The sequence below is a fragment of the Myripristis murdjan genome, chromosome 8, assembly GCF_902150065.1.
Source record: "Myripristis murdjan chromosome 8, fMyrMur1.1, whole genome shotgun sequence".
In the NCBI taxonomy this organism is placed as follows: domain Eukaryota; kingdom Metazoa; phylum Chordata; class Actinopteri; order Holocentriformes; family Holocentridae; genus Myripristis; species Myripristis murdjan.
In genome coordinates, this window is record NC_043987.1 from 23942760 (window position 1) to 23960662 (window position 17903).

Genomic DNA, 17903 nt, shown 5'->3' on the forward strand with positions numbered 1-17903 from the left:
GTAAAATGTCTGCCATGCTGATAGATTCTTCATCTTTGCAAAAGCAGGCACAGCCAGGCAGCTAGCAAACACACCGGCCGCGCGGGGCAAGAGTCACATGAGGTTGACCTTGTGGGCTATGCCATCATTCAGCACCCATGGGAGGCTACGTTTCACTTGCTTAAACCGAGACCCACCTCAATTTGTTTGATTTGGTCGTAATTAATTAGTCAAGTGCCATTAATTCAAAAGTTTTAGAGAAACGCAGGTATTACACTGCAAAAACGCAAGATCTTACCAAGATTATTTGTCTTATTTCAAGTCAAAAATGCCTTATTTCTAGTCAAAATATCTCATTACACTTAAAATAAGACATGATCACCTCAGAAGTACATTGTTTTTAGACAATTTTCACTTGTTTCAAGCAAATTTTCACTTGAAACAAGAGACAATTGTCTAAAAACAAGTTATCAGTGTATCTTTAATGTGTTCCACCAAAGATAACCCTCTCTAGAAAAAAAAAGGAGACATATTTCATCTAGTAACTGTTTGTTTACTTGTCTGAAAACATGGTCACTTTCTTTCTTAGTTTACCATTCATCACTCTAAGGGATGAAAATGTCAAACAAATGACATCACTGCAGCACATAGATTTTTTTTCCCAAGCAGGACCCTTAATTTGATAAAAACCATGAAATCGATAACTAAAAAAAGACACCAATACGAAATGGTGTCAGCGCATTCACGTGGAGAGACAGAGTTATTGACACGGGGAGAGGGCAAAGAGTGGGACAAAATAACAGCAGATGAGCGTCGGTGTCGGCGGCTCGCTCTCCTCTTCTAAGTGGTCTTTACCCATTGCTCTGCATGACAAGCCACCTTGGCTGTTTACTGGGAAGCCGAATAAAGTTGCGGAAACGGTACTTCAAAATGTATAGTTTGATGTTTAATTTGGGTCTTACACTTCAAGCTGTTGGCTCATGTTTTTTCTTCTTGGCATTGACTTTCATAATTAGCACCTTTTTGATTTGAGAGGCATAGCAGATTAGAACGTTTCTCCGGGGTGGCTGTGGTGTTTGTTGAGTTTGTTTGTTTGTGTGCATGCATATGTGTGTACATATATGTGTGCATACATCCACCTCCAGATAAAAAAAAAAAAAACGGAAAAAATAACAAAAAAATAACAAAACTGAAAAAAAAAGAGAAAAAAAAGAAACACTTCCTTTTCCACAGCTCCATCTTTATTTTTAGAAGCTGGATTCTGATGAGAAGAAGAGGAGGAAGCAAGCGAGTGAGAAAAATGGCGTCAAAAGGAGAGAAAGGGAGGGAGAGAGCAAGGAAAGAAGAAAAGAGAGGAGAGGGGGATGAAAGAGAGGGAGGAAGATGGGGTAGATGGGTGGGTCTAGGGGGTTTTTGAGGCTGTTAGTTCCTCACTGGTTCAGGAGAGTGGTAGAAAGTAATGCAATTTGATGAGAGTCCTTCCTCTGAGAGAGTGAGGCAGAGAGAAAGAGAGAGAGAGAGAGAGAGAGAGAGAGAGAAAGAGAGAGAGGGACGTAACCACGCCAACCTCTCACTTCAGGGGGGTGGGAGGAGGAGGGGGAGGTGAGGGAGGGAAGTGGGGCTCCGCTGCAACTGCCGTATAAAAAGCCAAGCCTGAGAATCCGGCACCACAAACACACCACACATACACACATACACACACACACACACACACAAAAAGACCCAGTGGCTGCTCTGTATCTCTCTCCCTCTCTCTCTCTCTCTCTCACTCCCTCTCTCTCTCTCTCTCTCTCTCTTCTTTTGCTCTCGCTCCCTCTCTGTCTCCCACTCCACTCCTCTGGGCTCTGCATCCTCTCCCTTCCTGCTTCTTCTCACAAGTGAGAGTGAGTTTGTGAGTACGCGCTGAATGTCTCTTTGTGTATGTTTGCGTTCTTCATGTCTTGTTTGTATGTGTGTGTGTGAGTGAGTGAGTGAGTGATTGAGTGAGTGAGTGAGTGAGTGAGTGTGTGTGTGAGTGAGTGAGTGAGTGCTCGCCTACTTCGGTGTGACTGTGCGGAGCAGCAAGGTGCATCAAGTGTATGTGGGGCTCTCTCTTACCCTCACACACTCGCCGCTCCTCTTGCAACTGCTTTCGGGATCTTTGGGTCCCTTTCCTCGGTGGCAGGCTCCCCACACCAAGCAGTCACCATTTCCGCCCCCGGGAGACCCACGCTGGCAGCGCAGCCCCTTCCCCGACTCAGCATCGGGAGGAAGACCCTGGTGGCGGCTGCCGTAGGGGTTATGCTGGTCCTGGTGCTGGTGGTGCTCATCCCCGTGCTCGTCAGTTCCGTGGGTACAGACGCCAGCCACTATGAGATGCTGGGCACCTGCCGCATGGTGTGCGACCCCTACCTGAACAAGGGCACCCCAGCCAGCAGCACCAGCTCCACTGGCCTCCAGGCTGAGGCAGAAGCACTGAGCGACCACAGCAACATGCCTCCGCCCTCCACCTTGCTGCAGGGCCCACAGGGGAAGCCTGGCAGGCCGGGCAAGCCGGGACCGCCGGGACCACCAGGGGAACCGGGCCCACCAGGACCAGTGGGGCCCCCTGGTGACCGAGGGGATCAGGGCAGGACTGGGATTTTGGGTCTGGGGGGGAACGGAGCTATTAGCACGGCCACCTACAGCACGGTGCCGCGGGTGGCCTTCTACGCGGGGCTTAAGAACCCCCACGAAGGCTACGAGATCCTCAAGTTTGACGACGTGGTCACCAACCTGGGCAACAACTACGACGGCATCTCGGGCAAGTTCATCTGCAGCATCCCGGGCACTTACTTCTTCATCTACCATGTGCTGATGAGAGGAGGCGACGGCACCAGCATGTGGGCAGACCTCTGCAAAAATGGCCAGGTTAGTGACATAACTGGTGCCCTTTTCCTGCTTTGTAACTTTAACCCTCAGTTGCCTCGTCTCAGTGTGAACGCACCTGCTTCCTCTGATGCCTTCTCTCCTCTTCCTCTCTTTCTAGCATCTCTCTCTCCCTCTTTCTCTCTCTCTCTCTTAAAAATCCATAATGTTCAAGAAGCTGCTTTTTGATAAAGCCCATGAGTAAAATCGGAAAGTGACACTGTGGGGCAAATGGTGCGCATCTGCCGTGCGCCTCCAAAACCCCAGAGCGCACAGCTGTGGCACCAAGCGCGCCTGGAGAGAGAGAGAGCTGTGCTGTTTGACTGGCTGCGACTCCCGTCCCCTCCTCGCATGATGCGTCCTGACATTGCCACGTCCCTCGATCCAAAGGACGGTCACTTTGAGTTGTGTGGAGAATTTGCGTCCTCCAGTTCTTGACGATAAACTGTAGAATTACGGGGGGGAAAAAACGCTCCCGCACGGTATCCTATTTCTCTCGATCGGGATTGAGGTGCAGAGGAATTTATTCGCAAATCGTGAAGTTGTTGCTGTGGTGATTTGAGTCAGACAGGGTTGAAGGTTTATGGGTTGGAATGGCTCCAGTAACGATGGATATAGCGCGCTGGCAATGAAATGAACCACATTTCAGGAGTTGTAAGAAATCTGCTGATGAATGAATGAAAAGAAATGATGAGGGCGCCTGACATTTACAGCTTATTAATTTTATTTTCTAGTGCATGTGAGAAATTATTATTATTGTCATTATTAGTATTATTATTATTGTTATTATTATTATTATTAGCCTAAACAGGTTCAGTGCCAGAGGGTGCATGAAATTCGCTCTCGTTTCTGCTGCTAAAATAATAGTGACAGTCCTCCCCTCAGTTTAATGAGCTTTGGTAGCTTTTACACGCTAATGCGCACTGGTGTCATGAAGAAATAAAGAAAATTTCGCCTAAAAACCAGGGACCACCTGTATGTCTGTGTGAGCCGAGTATCGGATGCATTCATCTCTCCTTGCAGTCTTTTTAAATGCAATAGGACATCTACACCGTCTATTTTTGGCTTCCTTGATGCATCATTTTAATGGGGTTATAATTTTATTTTGCGCCCCGAAGGGTCCTCTCAGGTTGGTAACGTGCAAGTGTGACTCGGTTTAGTTTCCTGCTTTCCGATGAGCCGTCAGATCTCGTATCTTCAAAGTGGCTGCGAAAGTAGGGTGCCTTTTGCTTGTAAAAAGATGGATTTTCCATTATCCTGTTATTCCTCGCTTTTGTTTGCTTTGGTATCACAGTTTCCCCTCCCTGTTTCTGATGTGCAGCATGAAAAATATGGAACGCGCATTAATTAATTAATTAAGTTTTAAGGGATAAAGTGAGCGAACAGGCTTTTAATTCAAAAAGCCGACTTGCTTAATAAACACTGCAGGCGATTTTAAACTGATTTCCCATCAGTTAAATGAGCTCCTTGGCATTAAAGGATGTGTGGATGTGCACTGTGTTTTCACGCGGCGCCTCATTCACACTTAAATAAGTTTAATTCTGTGGGAAAATTTAATGTGATGCAACATATCTTAGGAAAATGGAAGGGGACGCTACATTACAGCTATGATCAGATGCTTTGATGCCGCGAGGCTCACATGCTGAGCTGTGCACATGACCATACATTTTAGTTTTGTTATGTAAGACTAAGATCTAAACTTGATCACTGTCATTACAGGTGAAGGAATGCAAAAAAAAAAAAAAAAAAAAAAAAAAACTCCCTCTGCAAAAATACTCAGGTCCATCTTGAAACTTAAATAATTGTGGCCATACATACATTGACTGAAAGTTAAGTGCACATATAAAGGGACAGTATTTTAATGATAAAAACAGCTGATGTCACTTTATGTTCTATTTCTTGGCACTGATTTTTTTTTCATAGTCAACCAAAATGCCACAGGCTGAAAGGTTATAATATATAGTCAATTTCAGGAGCATTTGGTGATTTTATCCCTCCATCATCTGTGTGCACTATCGTCAGCTTCAGAGAGCTCTGTTTCTACAGCAATAAGCTCCTCTGTGGACAGACAAGATAAACAAATACTAAAAAAAGCATCAAGTAGCTAATCTTCCATTTGACACTGACTGAGATCTTTGCTCAGAAATGTCTGCTGCCTGTCTCATGCGACCAGTCCGACACCTGCAGGCTTCACCTTATGATATTAATGAGAGGGAGATTAATGAGAAATAATATTGACATGGGTAGCCTGAGTCAAGTGTCTGTACAGTTCAGGCTTTTTTTTTTTTTTTTTTGTTCTTAATGAGGCAAAGTTTTCATGTCAATTAATGACCTCACTGCTTGATGAATAGAGGATTGTGTGGTGTCAGCTGGCTTACATTACATGTGCTGGCATCCTGATGCTATCATATGAGCGAGGCGGAGTTTGCATCAACTCACAGTCACACCAAGGCATCCAGAGGTTAATTTCTTTGCCCTCGCCAAGTTCACGAATGTCGAACCCTCAAAAATGAGTTACACCAATGTGAAGGGTCCTCTATATATAATGTCTCACTCTGCAGTAATGTTTATGGGTGAGTGTAAAAGCATTGATACATAATAGGCGAAGGAGAACATATGTTCCTATAAAACGCCTTCTGTTCCTGCTTCATTGTGCTCCCCAGAGGAGGGTGTGGAGACACTTAAGTTAGACACACACTGCGTGTCTCCAGAGACCCGGGTAATGTTTATAAAGTGGGAACTTGCACTGTTTCTGTTTCCTGTGCATAGCTTAGAGAGGCAGAGGCACACAACATTGATATAGTTTCCTCTTGCCAGAAAAATGTGCCGTCCTGCAGTCCTTTTGCTGCGATGTTTATTTGGTTATGTGGCTGAAGGCCCCAGAGTCTCTGTCTGTGTAAATGGCTGCGAATTGTTATAAATGTTGGTCCAACTTATGCCATGTCATTGATGAAGTGCTGAGAGGCAAGCTGATGGTGCTACAGTCAGCCTGGTGCTTTCCTCAGCTCATTTAAAGCTGCAAAAAGCAACGCTGTGAGTTGGGACAGGAGAGACCAGGGAATTGCAGACAATACGAGCATTTTATCATCTTTTGGCTTTAGTGAAGCGGCGGGTTTCCAGGCCCTGCAGTGCTGTTTCGCTCCAGCATGCGCTCCTCCCACTCCGGGGGTTCTTACAAGCCATGTCTAACATCAACAGCCACGGGTTGCCTTTTTTTTCCCACCTCCCCTTCTTCCTCTTCCTCTTTTGGCTCAGCAGTGCGCAATAGAAGAATCCCAACATTGTCCCCAGAACCTTGACACTTTTCAAGCAAGATCGAAAAGTAGAGCTCGCTGGTAAACAAACAAATAAAAAATCTATTTTCGGCACAGCACACCTCATCTGTTCTCTGCGTTCTTCACTGCACTCTCTTCTTCATCACCTGCTCTTTTACTTGCGTGCCAAATATTCCAACCAAACCTTAACTCTCTCCTGTGACCCAGTGTTTCGTTTTCCTGTCTTGGACCCATCCTGGGAGGCGAAGGCGGTGACAACGAAGACAAATTCATTGCCACGCTACAAGTTGGAGGAAGAAAGGATGGTAGAAAAAAGAATGCGTAGCTGTGGTGCTATTGTGCCATCAAGTCTATTTAATTGTAATTAAAAAGCTTGAACCAGATCCAGGATGTGTTTGCGCTCCTCCTCTCTGTTCCCTTCTTAATATTGTTATTAATCCGCAAAACCGTTTCAGAGTTAATTAAAAGCAATGACTTCAGCGTCAGTCTCTCAAGAGGCCCGTAGTGAATAATCACTCTGTCTCCTCCTTTAATAAGCTTCAACGTCCTTCGTGCACATGGCTCTTCCCCAGCAATTACTGCTCCAGTCGCCTCCACACACACACACACACACACACACACACACACACATACACACACAGGCTACTGCATTGGTGTGCATGAGGGCAAATACACACACACACACACGCACACAAACACACGCACACCCTCCCATCCCACCCCAACTGTGCACTGCCCTCCATCTCTCCTCTATGTCAGGCCTATAGCAGCTCACTCTTCAAAAAAGGGTACAAACTTTTCATCTTGAAAGAAAACTTTTGTTTTAAAAAGTGGCGGCGCACTCAAAGGAGAATACGGATTGTGGCACCACACAATCGTTTTTTTTTTTTTTTTTGCTAACACAATGCCATCGATATTCCTCATTGCTCTTGGGTGATGTATAGCACTGTAACAGAATGAGTTAGAGCTCGCCGTCCTTTTCATGGATTTTCTTTGTGTGCCAGCCGCGGTTCAAAGCGATGTGGTTCTTTTTGCCCTGGGAGGGGGGGCTGCTGTGGTCCGGTGTTGCTCCCTTTTGCCTAGATACATGTCATTTCCACGTCAAGGCATCCGGCTCAATCCGTCTCTGCCTATGAAGACGTCTCCAGAGGATTGTCAAGCTCTGGTACAAGCACACATGAACACAAGATTGTTTATGCTATTGCAGAGTGTCCAGGTGCAACCCAGACAGTGTGCTTAGCATGTGGTGTCAATTCCATTAAACAGAGGAGACTGAGCCATCTGGATGTGGGCCTGCTGTTTGTGTTGACTACTGAAATATGCTCGGCTGCAAGGTGCATGTAGGAGAAGGGATTCCACTATCTTGCCTTTATGGATAGCCCGCACTCTTTGTTGCTGCACAAGGACAAAACACTATAACAGATTCTGGTTATCATAGATTTTTCTTTTTCCGCCGCACAATGAAAGGAATTGATTTGAACAGCAAGCGTGACAGGCACTGGACACACCGGTGAGCGACACCTATAATCAGTTGAAGCCTTTACCATGAAATGCAGATACGCCGATACTTGAACTTTTGATTTTAACATTCTGGTAATGTTGGGACCTGCTATTCTTTATGGTGGTCTGACTTCAGGACTGAGGGGCCTCTGTGTGCCCGGTGTAACAGAGAGACTCTGTCTGAAATAGACAGACAGCCGTGTCTGGGTTGGAGAGAGCCACACTCAGTCCCTCAGCCCCTTCGCCTGTGGTATTGATCTCATTATGTGCATGTGTGTTTGTGTGTGTGGGCGTGCATGCATGCGTGTGTGTGCCCCTCTCTTCTTTTGACAGACCCATTTCTTTCTGCGTGATGTATATCGTGGCACTTCGTCTATAATCAGCCAGAGAGCTAGTGGAGGTGGACCTTTGGCCTTGATCTGCTGTGTAATTGGACATTGGATTTGACACTCTGCCGAGTGGAACATTAGAGCTGGCCTAATTAGGTGCGAGGGCTATTAAACGAAGATTTGCCCATGTTGTTAGGAAATACCACACAGATTGGAAATGTCAAGAAGACGTCGGTCTGTCATCTGCAACCAGGGGGAAGAAAATCTATCATTTATTGGTGAAGTTTCAAAACTTGGTCTAAAACGGGCTACCACTTGTTTGTTATCACTCTCTGTGTTGAAGACGTTTTACAGTGAGCTCCTTAAATAGTGTTCCAGCAGTTTCCCAGTGCACACACTCCCCTCGCTGGCATCTCCGATTAACTAGTTCATGAATATGTGCTATAACATCTCATGCACTGTGAAACCAAAAACATATGGTCTAAAATAGGCTATGGATTTTCTCCAGTGGCTGGCTGAGTCAAGCATGCTATGGTGTTGACTCACAAGGCTTCTTCATCATAATGAGGGCCCATACGGGAGATAGACAAGTGCCCCTGGCCCTCTTATGTAAACATCTCTCTCTCTCTCTCTCTCTCTCTCTCTCTCTCCCCACGCCCCTGACATTTAGCTGTTCCCCTGAATTCAGACCTCAGTGATACCCACGATTTTCCTCTCACACTTCACAGAAAAACAGCAAGTCAATAGTAGTGGACACTCAATGTATTTAACACGTCTAGCCCCCCCTTAAAATATGGAATATGGGCGCGATATCAACAATCCTCCTAGTCAAAGATGATGAATAGGCTACTTCATGAAAAATGCATGTCACAGCAAAGCGGAGAGTTTGCCTCTCATCCAAGACTTGTACAGAAACTCACTCTGCCTCATTTGAGTGGTTGAGTGTTTTTTTTATTTTTTTTTTTTTCGAAAAACAATTTTACAGCATGATGCTGTACAGTGCCTCGGGGTTACTAGGAATCACACTGGAAAAGTAGACTTGGTGTGAACAAAGGTTCAAGATTTTTCAGTAAAAGTCTCTTTTCAGACAAAGCTGAGAGCAATGATTGGAGTTTCAGTGTTGGAGCTGCAGGCAGACAGCGCTGTGTGTCTCAGTAATTGACTGAGTGTGATGAGTCAGACAAGAGAGAAAGAGTGGCTGGAATGCAGGTCAGAGTTTATGCCTCTTTCTTCCTCCCCTATTTCCACAGACAAGTCTCTTTCAGTGCCTCTTTATACCAAACCAAGGCAAGCTGCCTTCATTTCATCCTGTTTGTCATTGCTGCTAAATTGCAGTGCTGTTATTCTGGTCCCTCAAAAGTTTTCATTTGGATGGAGTAACAATGGCACATGTGATAAACTTAAATAATGCCTGACACCAGACTCACCTTTAACATTCTGTAAGCAATTTCATAAACCGCAAGAGGCTTGTGCAATAAAGTCACTCCATTTCAAAGAAAGAGGCTTGTGCAGGTACAAAGAGAACAGCTGCTGAAATTAATTCAAGAAGCCTTTTTCTGCTTCTCCTGACAGATGGCAAATCTTCTGTTACCATTTCATTCGTCTTATCATGTTTTCAGTTTGTTTCCTCCAACAAATAAAGGGAGAACTGTGGCACTTTGACACCACATTTCTGTCACAACGTATAATAGTTGTTCAATTTAATTATTTTTGTTATTTTCGCTTGTATTATGAGGGCGTGTGTGCACGCGTACAGGCGCATGCATGCTTGTGTGTGTGTGTGTGTGTGTATCCATTGCGTAGTGGAGTCAACGGCGTGTCAAGCTATCAAAGCTGCTAATAAGCATGCAGTTCACGGCTGGAATGTTCAAACACAATTAGACAGAGGTACACTTTGATTTAAAGGGGGCCAAAGGACTGGCTGATCCAAAATGGAGCCTCCACATCTAGTCAACAAATCTCTGTCACAGAGACTACAAGATATGTCCTTGTCACTCACGGTGACAATGCCTCTCATAACACAGCAGCTCACTGTCCCAATGAGACATTACATGCTATTTCTGGGCCAGCCACGGCAGATAAAAGTCTATCAAATTGAAGTGCTTTTCATAAGTAATAGTATTCAAATACAAGCGTTCAGTCGAAGCTTAAAAGTAATGTATGGGCTACCGATATAATACGGCACAATGCAGCTGCTGGAAGAGCATAATACAAAATGCCATTTAAAATAAGGGTTATTTGCAACTGTGTGAGAGGAATTCCATTTACCTAAGGAGCAGCGACAGTCCATAAAGTTAAAACATGTCATGCTTTCACGTTTGAAGGGGATTATAAACATAAGCACCACTGGCATTGACAAGTGTGACATTCATACTCACAGCCGCAAAGCGCGTTACGAGAAGTTAAGAGAATCGGCACTTAACTTTCGCAGGCACGCGTTACCTATTAAGCTCAAGAGCAGCCTCTCCGCTCAGAATATTGTTCAATCAAAGCCATCACAGTGACGATGTGACGGATGCAAACACGCACGAGCAGCCACGAGGAAGACAACATGGCCCGACACCTCATTTACCATCGCTGCAGCAGGCGCTTACGGCCTCATGCTTTGTTTGTCTTGTCAAAGTTCCTCTGCATATTCTGTGTCAAGGTCACGCGCTGCCAGTTGGCTGTTTGTCCTGTTCATCTCGTGCCATACATCTGCCTTACCCTGCGCTTGACCCCCTGCCTCATATCCCTAACAAGTGCTTTGTGTGCAGAGGAGAAAATGGATAACTGCAAAGGAGCTCCTTGATCATTATTTCAAAAATAGTGAGGGAGATTTTATTCATGCATGCTCATCATTGAAAGCAAACTGTGCAGTCTCAGGGCAGTTAGCTTCAGGCAGTCTCAGGCGGGGGATAAAATCCATTAGCGCAAACGGAACAAAACAAAAATAACGATAAATAATATCTTTTTGGCTGAAGGATAAACAAAAAATGGGGGGAAAAAAGTTTACTTTGCTCACTCTGGATTCGCTAAAGTAAAATGTGTGATATTTGCAATATTCCAGCTAAAGTTAAATAAATCATCATGCATTTGGAATTAAAAAAAAAAAAAAAAACTTGTTTCATTTTTATTTTAGCTCCTTAAAAAGCAAATGAAGGGAATAATTTAAGCCTTATTACACATCGCTGACATTGTCACAGCCCTTCAGGTTCTCTGTGAACAATTGAGCAAATATTTTTTTATAAAGTTTCATTAAAACCCCAACAGACAAATCCCCCTCAGCCCTCATCACCCCTTCCTCCCCCACCAACGCAAAGCAGTAACCCTCTAATAAGATGGTGTTGACTTTGTGCGCACAGGGCAGATCATATCATATTAATATGCACTGGACGCCTGCGTCTCAGAATCAGAATAGGAGGCTTTGTTTGCACATCGATATGAGCCTTGCTAGATTTAATCAGGAGGATAAACAATGAAAAAAATGTACAATATTCCATATATTACCGCTGCACCTTAAAACCTCTCCTCAGCATTTCATTATCCAGATTATCCTTTACAGTACTTGCACATTTCACACCAGTGTGACTGACATCGAGTCCACAGTAAGCCTTCGAAAGTTTGATTTGCCCTGCACTCCTTCTCCTCCTCAGTCCATTTCTCTCGATATAAAAGTCCATATATTCTTCTTTTTTTTCCGGAAAAACATTCATTCAACACTCCATCAAAAGTACGCCTTCTTTTTATTATTATTACTATTATCATTGACAGAAACACCGAAGAAAACTGAAAAAGACTAAACCTTGCTCTTTTCTTCTTCACATTTCAATGCAGGAACCTGAAGGCAACACAAAAAAAAAAAAAAAAACTCACTCAGGGTATTGTTAACCAAGAGTCTGATAGATAGCAAGAGCACATGACAGGAAATCAGTCAGACTATACCCTAAAACGTAATAATGATTTGAGAGGAGAAAAAAAAAGAGAAGAAAAACATTCAGCTGCCAGTAAATACATTCAGCTTCAAGGTTTTCTTTCAGAGTTTTCAGAAATGTGCAAAGTCCATGTTTGGTCTCTGAGTTTATTGTTGAATCCAGGAACATTTGAACCATCACAGCTACCTGAGCACATTGGGAAGTTTGGATATTACAATATTGTCACAATGCTGACCTCTGGGATGTATAGGAGAAGTGCAGGCCTTCCTATGACAGTGGAGATTATGGTCATGATGATGATGATGATGATGATGATGATGAAGTGTTCACTGGAGATTAAATGCTCTGTGTTGTTGCAGTGTCCCTGACATAGCACCAAGTTAGTTTAGCCGGGTTGGAAATAATGCATCACAGCTGCAACACCATCCCACACAAATCCTGTTTTTTATTATTATTATTATTATTATTATTATTTTATTTTTTTTAAACAGTTCTGGTGAAAGAGAGGCACAGTAATTTGATTTCATGGATCTGTCTAGTCTCCACTGTGTCTCCTTGACCCGCTCACAAGTGGATCACTTCAGACTCTTCAGGATCTCACTTCAGTTGCAGTCACTCGATTTTTAACTCTCACTCCATACAAGGTTAGGAAATATATACGATCCATGACATTTTCAAATGAATAAATGTTGGTTTTCGCTTCTGTGTGTCACTGACTCATATTACACAATAGTGATTCATTCTGTAACTGATACACAAGTGTGGGACTGAACACCTGGTGTCAGGTTGGTGTTTCCTGGGGGAAAAAAAAAAAAAATCCTCGAGGTCTCGGGAAGTTAAGAGTTGCAGCAATAGCAGCTTATTTGGGATAAATCAAAGAAATGGGTATTAACCTGAGCAGCGATAGCCGTCATGGTTTAACAGACGCAGCAAAAGGGCGCAAGCTTTCAAACTTCAAACTTCAGTGGCAGAAAATCCCCGGGGAGAGATGTCACAAAACTGGGCATGCTGTTTGACAGACAGGTGATCTCTGGGAAGTGCAGTGCAGACACACCACAGCGATGAGCACCGAAGATGGGAAAGAAAAAGAAAGAAAGATAGAAAGAAAGAAAGACAATCAGAACTCAGCAATAAATTCTAAAAGCTTTTCTAAAAATATAATCAATTAAATTCATGATTAAATGTATTTAAATGCAGAAAAAAGGAAAACCTGCTCAAGGCTCCCTGTTAGGTTTGGCAGCTCTGACGACGTCCACGCAGGAGATCGCTGTCAGTGGCTGGCCTCTCCTCATATTTGTCAATATGCCTGTTGTGTGTAGTCTTTAAATAGGCTGACTAATTAATGGGCATCCTCTACGCTGCCTGTTGGGCCAGCTTGTCGACACCCGTTCAAAAAGCCATGATTTGGGGCCTCGTCCATACTTTAAAGCTGTGGCGGACAAACGCTCCGAGCCAAGGGCCGCACTGGGCCTCGGAGACCAGATAATGAGCCACAAGAAAACCACTTCAAATGCACATAAAATATTGATTCTGATTCAACTCTACTGACCGGGCTAAATGACTAATTGGCTTATTTAACCATTGGCGGCTTTAAAGGACGTACTGTCTTTCTGGTTTTCCGTGGTTGAGAGAAAATAATGGTTTTCTCGTTCTATTGTGTTTGAAATCCAAAAAGTGGCAGTTGTGATTGTGCTTGTTAGTGACTATTCAAAGGAGAGGGAGTTTGCTGGTGAAGTTACCAAGCTGTGAGGTATTACTGAGTCAAGTTTGAGTTCAGGACCGTTTGCAACATCGTCTTAAATTAGGTTTCCCCCAACTGTGCACTCAGTTGTCGTCATACGGGGCGTTAGGAGGTCTGTGAACACTGCAGCATGTGTCTGAGGTACTGACACTTCATATGGACCATTATGTACCACTCACTCCTACAGATAGCATGAACAGCTAGTCTCCCACTGTACTGTAATCTCTGAGACACACACACACACACACACACACACACACACACACAAACCCACACAGAGCACCCATTTGGCACGGCAGCCCACAACTTTCTCCCTAGAGAGGGCCTGCATGTTTGCAATGGAGGTCTTAATTAGGCAGGACAGGTTATTTGGAAACTGCTCCAAATGTCCTATAGCTAAACTGCCAGCATGCACAGACACGCGCACACAGACACACACACATGCATGCATGCACACATAAGCACAACACGGATACACATTCGTTCTGTTTTCCATGCAAACTCATTCCGCTGATTTAATTTCCCTCTCTGTGTGTTATCAAATACTTGTAGCTGTATGCCATGGGTGTCCTTGATACGTTTTTATTGTATTTCTTAAAAAAATATCCTCCACAATGAAACATGGCCACCCCCCGAGTCCGCTCTGTTGTTCAGTTTCAAAGACACTCTCTATTTATGAACCTCTTGTTTCAAGGATGGCCGTTTAGTCTGTCGGCTTGATTGAAACCAAAAATGTGCTTCAAGCAATGGCCCAAAGTTTGGCTAAACCTGCAGAGGTGATATAAACAGAAGGGGAAACTGGCAGCATTAAATCTGCAAATGATTTATTCAACCTGTGAGTCATTCTGAAATGAACTGTACTAGATATATTCCTTGAAAACCCAAACTCGCACGTAACTATACAAATTTTAATTCATACAACTGGGTATCAAGGAGGGTTTAATTAACAGTATCCAAATTTTGTTGCCATTAACTCCTCCTGACATTTCCTACCAACTAAGAAAAATTGGTTAGGGGTTTGAGGGAGAAACTGCGTCATCCAGATTTGCAGCTTCCCCCCTGTCATTACATGCACAAACGCTGCCAAATTGCAGCACTTGCACTCTTTTCAAGCACTAACTGTGTTGCCCAAAGAGGAGTGGTGATGTAATGAAATGATTCTGCTACTGTTTTGGATTTTAAACTGTTGCCGTGTCACCGCCCGACCTTAGGATCAGCTAGATCCGTCCTCTCGATCAGCACGACCGCTGCTCGTCCACCTGTGACCTTCATTTGGCCGTGGACTGGCTCACAAACTGATCTGGTGGTCCACTGGTCTGCCCACTTTATATCATAACTAACGGCAGTAAAGAGAAATTGCAAATGAAATTATTTTCCTTTCCTTTTTATGTGAAACAGATGTATTTGTAAATCATGACATCCATTAAAATTAGTTCCCATAAGTGAAATCAAGTGCAGAAATCAGATTATGGCACTCAGTTAATAGAGAATGAACAGCCTTAAGACAAATTTTTTCATCTTCTTTTTCACTTTGCCTCAGTGTGAACAGGCAGGCCTTGAGCTGGAAAAAAAAGTTGAGAATTCCTGAAATAGATGACAGTTTTTCCTCCTGTGTGATGTTACCACTTAGCACTGAGCTTCTCAGGTTTACAAGAAGACCCCGGCCCCTTTCTGTGTGGAGAGCTGATCTTCTCAGTTCGACATTCGTTTCCTTCCACAGTCCAAATACATGCAAGTTGCTGTCGGTGGATTGAAGAGTCTAAATTGCTCCTGTATGTGAGTGTTGTTGGTGTTTGTCTGTCTTCGACTGACAACCTGTCCAGGATGTTTCACTGCTTTGCACCAAAATATGCAGGGATAGACTCCAGCCCCTACTGTGACCCTGAAAAGGAATAACTAGGTCACGAAAATGAATGAGTGTCCCAATCCATAAATAGCTAACAAGGCCTCTCTTCCCCCTTTCTCCCCTTACGTCTGCCCGCTCTTGCAGGTCCGTGCCAGCGCCATCGCCCAGGACGCAGACCAGAACTACGACTACGCCTCCAACAGCGTCATCCTCCATCTGGACGCAGGGGACGAGGTTTACATCAAGCTGGACGGCGGCAAGGCACACGGAGGCAACAACAACAAGTACAGCACCTTCTCTGGCTTCATCCTCTACGCAGACTGAGAGCAGAGACGGACACAGAGACAGGTAGTCGGGCGGACAGAGAGAAGAGACCGAGGGAAAAGACTGGTGCAACTGAGGGGAGGGAGGGGTTGGGGTGTTGGGGCGGGGCGGGCGGGGGGTAAAGGGGGTGGGAGGGGGGGGTCAAAAGCCGGAATGCTTTCTAGTTTCCTAATTCTCTCCATCATCACGGACACCTCTGCTTTACCATCCATCAGCCAGCCAGACATCCGGGCTCTGCAGCCGAGCCTGGCTGCAAAGCTCCCGAGGAAACACTGAGCGGGGAGGGGAGCGGACGAGGAGGGAGGTGCGGTGAAGGAGGTGCACAGGGAGGGCCAGTTTTTCTGCAACTCCTCGCTTGAAGTGTTCCTCCTCTCCAGCCTGCTCCGTCGCACAGAGAGAGAGAGAGAGAGAGAGGAAAAAAAAAACAAAACAAAACAAATAACGACATGAAAACCCCTGCACAAAGCGGATGATCTCACCTCTTCTCTCCACAGTGGCTACAGTCAGCCGTACTGTCAGTGGACTGAAACTTGTAGTGTTGTTACGTGCTCTTTCTTTTCCCTTAGATTGTGCTTTTATTTTCTAGACATACAATTATATTCTGCACAAAAGAGATTAACAAAAAAAAAAAAAAAAAAAAGAAAGAATATATTTGTCCCTCGTGAAGATATCCTGCTTGACTGAGAGAACAGACATGTGAGATGATATTTGTGACGCAGTTCAGAGATCTAACGGTCGGAACGAAACTCTTGAATCAAGACTGTGTGGTATTTCATGGCAGTGCGTGTTCGACTTCATCTCTGGCGACTGAAAGGTAATTATATATCGTTCATGTGGAGAATAATTGTCAAACCCAGAACAATACATTCTGCACTACACCTTCTAATGTATCCGAGAAAGAAAACATCTCATATAGCCCCAAAAAAATCCTTCCCCCACCCCCCCCCAAAAAAAAAAAAAAAAAAAAAACACACTCACAGTATTCACACACAATGTCCTGTTGTACGGATTAAAAATTCAAACGTCTCTTAGATGTTCTAGTTTTATGTAGATGCTCTACTTCGCACCGCCAGCCTCGTGACGAAGCAAATCTTCATATTAAGAGGTAACCTAGTTGAACAGTGCCCATTTATTTCTTCAGCTGCGCCGACCTCTAGCCTTCCTGTGCGGTGAAAAAAATCTGGCCCCCGACGCAGAGAGCGAGGAGGAAAGGGGTTCGAAACGAGCGAAGGTGGGGGAGGGTGGGACGGGGTTAAGGCACGGCAACAGTTAGCGGGCAAATTTTCTTGTTACAGTGTCTCTGAGCTTCACTGGATGTCATCCGTTCATTAGCCGCATATTCACTGACACACAGGCATTATGGTAATATTTACTCAACATGGCGGCCTGACAGCTTGCTTGAGAATGAAACTGAGTGGGTGAGTGACTTGGTCATGTATGACTGCATGTATGTATGTACGTGTGTGTGCGTGTGTGTGTGTGTGTGTGTGTGTGTGTGTGCGTGTGCGCGTTTGTGCGAGTGCGTATGACTTTGTGTATACCTGTGAGTGTTTGCATTTTAGCATGTGCCGTGCCATAGCTACAGTACATTGTTCTTTTCAGAGTTATTCTGTGCTACAGCCAATGACAGATATTTTACTCAGCCAATGAGATTGTGCTCTGTTCGGGCGGGGAGCCTCCGTAGATATGATGAGAAGAACAAACAGCTTGTAAATGAAATCTATGCTATGTTTGTCTATCTTATCTTTTGGAATTGTTGAATACATTTAAATAATAAATGGGATTTTTTGAGTGACTTGTCTCGCGAGAATTCTTGTACCCCAAATACGCTAATTGGGGAAAATGATCTGTGAAGGATCTCATTTGCTCTGTGAGACTAACGAGCGGCAGTGCAAACAACATGGCTTGAAATGTGTGTTTCTTATTCTGTTTAAACTAAGAATTTCAACAATGGCCTGCCAGCGCAAACATTAAAAAAGATGCTATCAGCGATTCCCTCATCTCTCTTTTCTCTCCAACAAGTCAAACCCTGAAAGTGTATTCAGGGGTGATAGGTATCGGGGGGGGATGAGTGTGTTTATGCTCCCCCTGTCCCATCCCGCTGCAAAA

The 17903-nt window shown here is 44.4% G+C and overlaps 1 protein-coding gene across 1 annotated transcript; it reads left to right on the forward strand.

The window, feature by feature from the left end:
* The first annotated feature begins 2008 nt into the window (after positions 1-2008).
* Positions 2009-15866, forward strand: c1ql1l2 (complement component 1, q subcomponent-like 1-like 2). Its single transcript, XM_030058247.1, has 2 exons — positions 2009-2868; positions 15615-15866. The coding sequence occupies exons 1-2, from the start codon at positions 2260-2262 to the stop codon at positions 15792-15794; spliced, it is 789 nt and encodes a 262-aa protein (XP_029914107.1). The 5' UTR covers positions 2009-2259; the 3' UTR covers positions 15795-15866.
* Positions 15867-17903: the final 2037 nt, after the last annotated feature.

Coding starts and splice junctions, on each gene's coding strand:
- c1ql1l2 (XM_030058247.1), top strand. CDS start 2,260: ATGCTGGTCCTGGTGCTGGTGGTGCTCATCCCCGTGCTCGTCAGTTCC. Junction 2,869..15,614: donor ACCTCTGCAAAAATGGCCAG/GTTAGTGACATA, acceptor CCGCTCTTGCAG/GTCCGTGCCAGCGCCATCGC.